The 4133-nt window shown below is 32.9% G+C and overlaps 1 protein-coding gene across 1 annotated transcript; it reads left to right on the plus strand.

Moving 5' to 3' along the window:
- Positions 1-6: 6 nt before the first annotated feature.
- On the plus strand, positions 7-3490 carry LOC106102721 (gentisate transporter-like). The gene is made up of 7 exons (XM_013282273.1): positions 7-82; positions 321-469; positions 875-983; positions 1236-1420; positions 1840-1938; positions 2780-2907; positions 3389-3490. Exons 2-7 carry the CDS (start codon positions 450-452, stop codon positions 3445-3447), a joined length of 600 nt encoding a protein of 199 aa, XP_013137727.1. The 5' UTR covers positions 7-82; positions 321-449; the 3' UTR covers positions 3448-3490.
- Positions 3491-4133: the final 643 nt, after the last annotated feature.

Raw genomic sequence — 4133 nt, forward strand, 5'->3', positions numbered from 1 at the left:
CAAGCACAAGTATGACGAGGCGTTGGATGTGTTGAAGTACATTTATGCAGTCAACACTGGTTGCGACAAAGAAAGTTTCGGTGTAAGTGTTATCCAAACTTTATAATAGCTTGCAGTTTCTCGCATCAATATTTTAGATCTGCGTGTCATTCACTTACCGGGAATAAGACTTTCATTTGTAGAATATGAAACGGAAAATAAATAATCAATCTGCATATCTTCAGTGTATATAATTTTATGTTTCGTTTATAACTACTCTGTGATATTCATATGTGTTATATTGGTAACCAAACTAAATATAGTTTTATCAATATTTCTAGGTAACTGCTTTGAAGCAATCAGTTGACGACAGCGGAAAGGAGATAGTAGAAATTATACAGAACAAAAGCTCCGTATTATCATTGTTACGTCCTCCACATCTCCAATGGCTTGCACTACTCGGCTTTCTTATGTTCGGCTTGCTCTCTTTGTAAGTACACTTAACCTACTGCGGTCAGAATCGAATTAAGTATAAGTACTTATGTTGGTTCTACTAAGCCAACACTTCTTAACACAAGTAATTAATAATAATTAGTTGTGTTGAAAAGTGTTATTTTATTTTAATTATTATTAATTACTTGTGTTGAAAAGTGTTGGCTACTTATGTAGTAGTCGAAAGTTTCAAAATGTCATCCCAACATACTTCATACTAATATTATAAATGCGATAGTTTAGATGGATGGATGTTTGTTAGAGTTTGTAGCCTAAACGGCTGAACTGATTTTGATGAAATTTGGTGTAGATGTTGTCCTTTTGGTTTTTTAATTCCAAGCGGACGGAGTCGCGAGCGAAGGTAGTAAAGGTTTGAAACAAGAACGTAAACTTAATGTTTCAGACTGAACGGTCTTTACTTGTTCACGCCGGACACCATCAACAAACTTCTGAAGCCATCGAACACCGCTTACGGCACCATTTGTGAAGTTATCAATCTACATGTTAATACGGTATATTATAATATTTATACAAGAGATGATTTAAAAAATTATGTCCGTTTATTTTGTCAGTTTTCTTTTATAAGTAGTTCATTAAGAATATAATGAAAAGCTAATCTAAGAAATATGTCTGTAACATAACTTTCTTTTACGAAAGTATTTGGTGAGCTTGAGCCCTTATTTGTCCATTTGTATTGCCTATTCTTTTAAATAAACTATTATTGATTTTTTCTTATAAATAATCTAATATTTGATCATTATCAGACCAGCACCAGATGCAACGCTACAATATCCCGCGGAACATTCGAGATCATGGTGTGCGCGACGCTGGTGTACGGCGCGCTGGTTCTGCTGCTCAGCCTCACTCCTGTCTCCAAGAAGGCTCAGCTTATCATTATGTTCCTGCTCGTTGGTGCAGCCTGCATTAATGCTGAGTTGACCACTAATAGGTATTCATATTTCTCTATTAATTCTTTTGTTTTAACTTGTTGGTCATATATTTATTGTTGTTTCACTAATTATAAATGCCAAAAAGTTTTGATAGATGGAGTTTGTTCGAGTTTGTTGCCTAAAGTGCTCAACACATTTCAATTAAATTTGTCATAGATGTACAAACATAGTCTGAAACACATTGACTTGTTACTTTTTTAATTTCATGCAAATGGAGACGCGGGGAAACATAGTTGTAAATAAATAATCTTTTTCTTGGGGTTATAAAGCTGTATTTAAATTGAACAAAGAGGTTTTAAATAATGTTTTGCTTCTGAATTGTTACCTATTTAGAAAGTCTAATTATATTTTCAACAGAGTTAGTTAATACTTTTTTCATCCAACTATTTCATCAGTGGTGTTTAATTTTGTTTGTCAGGTTGGTAGCTGGCATATCAATGTCCGCGCTGCAAATTACCGCGCTCGGTTTGGGCCCGCTCACCGCTTACGCCGTCCATCTCTTCCCTACCAATTTGAGGTATGATAACAGAATAAAAAAATCAACCAAAAAAATGGGACCCACCTGCAAGCATTACCTTTCGGATAAAAAAAGAATAAAAAAAAACATACAGATGAATTGAGTACCTCCTTCTTTTGGGAAGTCGGTCAAAAATACACGGTTACTTTGTAATATTTTTAATATATTTTGTAAATCTCATTAAATAACAGTTGACATGTAAACGTGTTTGTGATAGCATAATGTTTACTGTTGATTGTAATATACTACAATTAATATTAAACAAATATAAACTAATGTTTGCTATATGTGGGGAAACCCTAGTCGCAGAGATGGCTGTAATCTATGCGTATTAGCCATTTCGACAAAACACGATAAGTGAAATGTATACAAAATATGATACAAAAATCGCTATTTAAATAAAGAAAACTACGCAGTGTTGTTTTATGTATTAGTAACTGAATTAAAAATAAATACATCGCGTGGAAAATAGACAGAAAAATGACGACTTATCTTATTTATTACTAATAAGAGTTTGTTACTCAGACTGCTGAATAGATCTCGATGAAAGGCACAGATTAACAGCAAAGTCTGGAAGAACACAGAGGTTATTTTTATTTTGTTCCACGCGGACAGAGTCGTTAACGAAAACGTGTTTGTTTTACCATCTCTTTAAAAATCCCCTATCTAATGATACTTTGTATTAATTTAAGAACAAACGTTAATGGGTCGCCTTCTAAATGGCAATAAATCCTATTGTAGATTGCTATTTCAATCGTTTTTTTAACCAGACTTAAAAACATCAATCGAAACAGTGAATAAACTAAAATAAACCGCAATCCATTTGTCACTCTGACTGCAGAGGTACGGCGGTAGGCGCGGTGCTCATGTTTGGTCGCCTAGGATCAGTGGTGGGTGCGAACGCAGCCGGCATCTTCTTGGCTCGCTCCTGTACGGCTACCTTATACGGCTTTGCTGCTATGCTGTTCTGTAAGATGCTTTTGAATTACTTTTTTTTTAAATCTTTTATCTGTCATTTTTGTTACTATGTTGGTAACTCACCTGTTGAGATAGTATACGATATAGTTTGTCTAAATAAATTAGATTAGTTTGATAAATGACGCATATGAAGTATCGAATTCAATTTGTGTGTAGGTAAATGCCGTACTTAATAGACAGGCATCGTAGTGACGAAACAAACATGCATATCCAATCCAATTTCTATAAGAATAAAAATCTAAAATCGATAAGATTCATGACTGATTTTACACAGCCATCCCTACTAAATTTGAAGTGAATTGTCAAACTAATCTAAATTATTTAGACACACTATAGCATAGTTACTTTGGTACAAATGGAAACACAGATAACAAAACCTTACTTTTTAATTTTCTTCTTTTATCTTTGTGGTTTTTTTTTTTCATTAACAAAAGCGTTGTTTACTTTATAAATAGAAATATTGTTTTTACAGTGTGCGCGGCTTTGAGCACTCTCTTACCCAAGGATAAACAGCCAAGAAACGATAGATGAGAAAAAAATGATTGAAGAAAAACTGGGAATTTAAAAATAAATATGCACCTTTTTACTATACAATAAAATGTAACGATTGATTGTTTTTTTTGTACTTTCGTATATAAATAAAATCGTTGGTGTGACATTTTTTATTCTGTCTAATAAAAGACAAGTTTGCAATTGAATTCAGAAAATCTGATACAAATGTTGGTACCTTTTTTTAATATGAATAACAATTCTAAATACATAAAATTAGTGAAAACAATTACTGTTTCACTTAAGTAAGTGATTTATCCCATTATGTAACAAAATGTAAATCCATTGAATATTTTAAACGTGTTTTTATTATGCAATATCTACAAAGTCTGACTAATAAATTGTGACAAACAGATTAATTTGCAATTCAGATCTAGACTTTTACAATGTCGTTACAATAACGGTAAGGAAGTTTATTATGATTCTTCAAGACTAGACCTGAAATAGCGCTTAGAAATTACACTGTATTTTAAACTTAAGAATAGGACCCACCTGCAAGCATAACCTTTCGGAGAAAAAAAGAATTATCAAAATCGGTCCACTAGCGGCAGTGTTATGCCGTAACACACATAAAACAAAAAAAACATACAGACGAATTGAGTACCTCCTTCTTTTGGGAAGTTGGTCAAAAATGATGACGTAACACTACTTTTTTTTTTTTTTTTTTT

This window comes from Papilio polytes, unplaced genomic scaffold, assembly GCF_000836215.1.
Source record: "Papilio polytes unplaced genomic scaffold, Ppol_1.0 DF823912.1, whole genome shotgun sequence".
Lineage (NCBI taxonomy): Eukaryota > Metazoa > Arthropoda > Insecta > Lepidoptera > Papilionidae > Papilio > Papilio polytes.

Excerpts from the sequence above, each read along its gene's own strand:
- LOC106102721 (XM_013282273.1), top strand. The coding sequence starts at position 450 with ATGTTCGGCTTGCTCTCTTT. Across the intron at positions 1,939-2,779 it reads CTCTTCCCTACCAATTTGAG|AGGTACGGCGGTAGGCGCGG; the intron begins GTATGATAACAG and ends CTCTGACTGCAG. Across the intron at positions 2,908-3,388 it reads CTTTGCTGCTATGCTGTTCT|TGTGCGCGGCTTTGAGCACT; the intron begins GTAAGATGCTTT and ends TTGTTTTTACAG.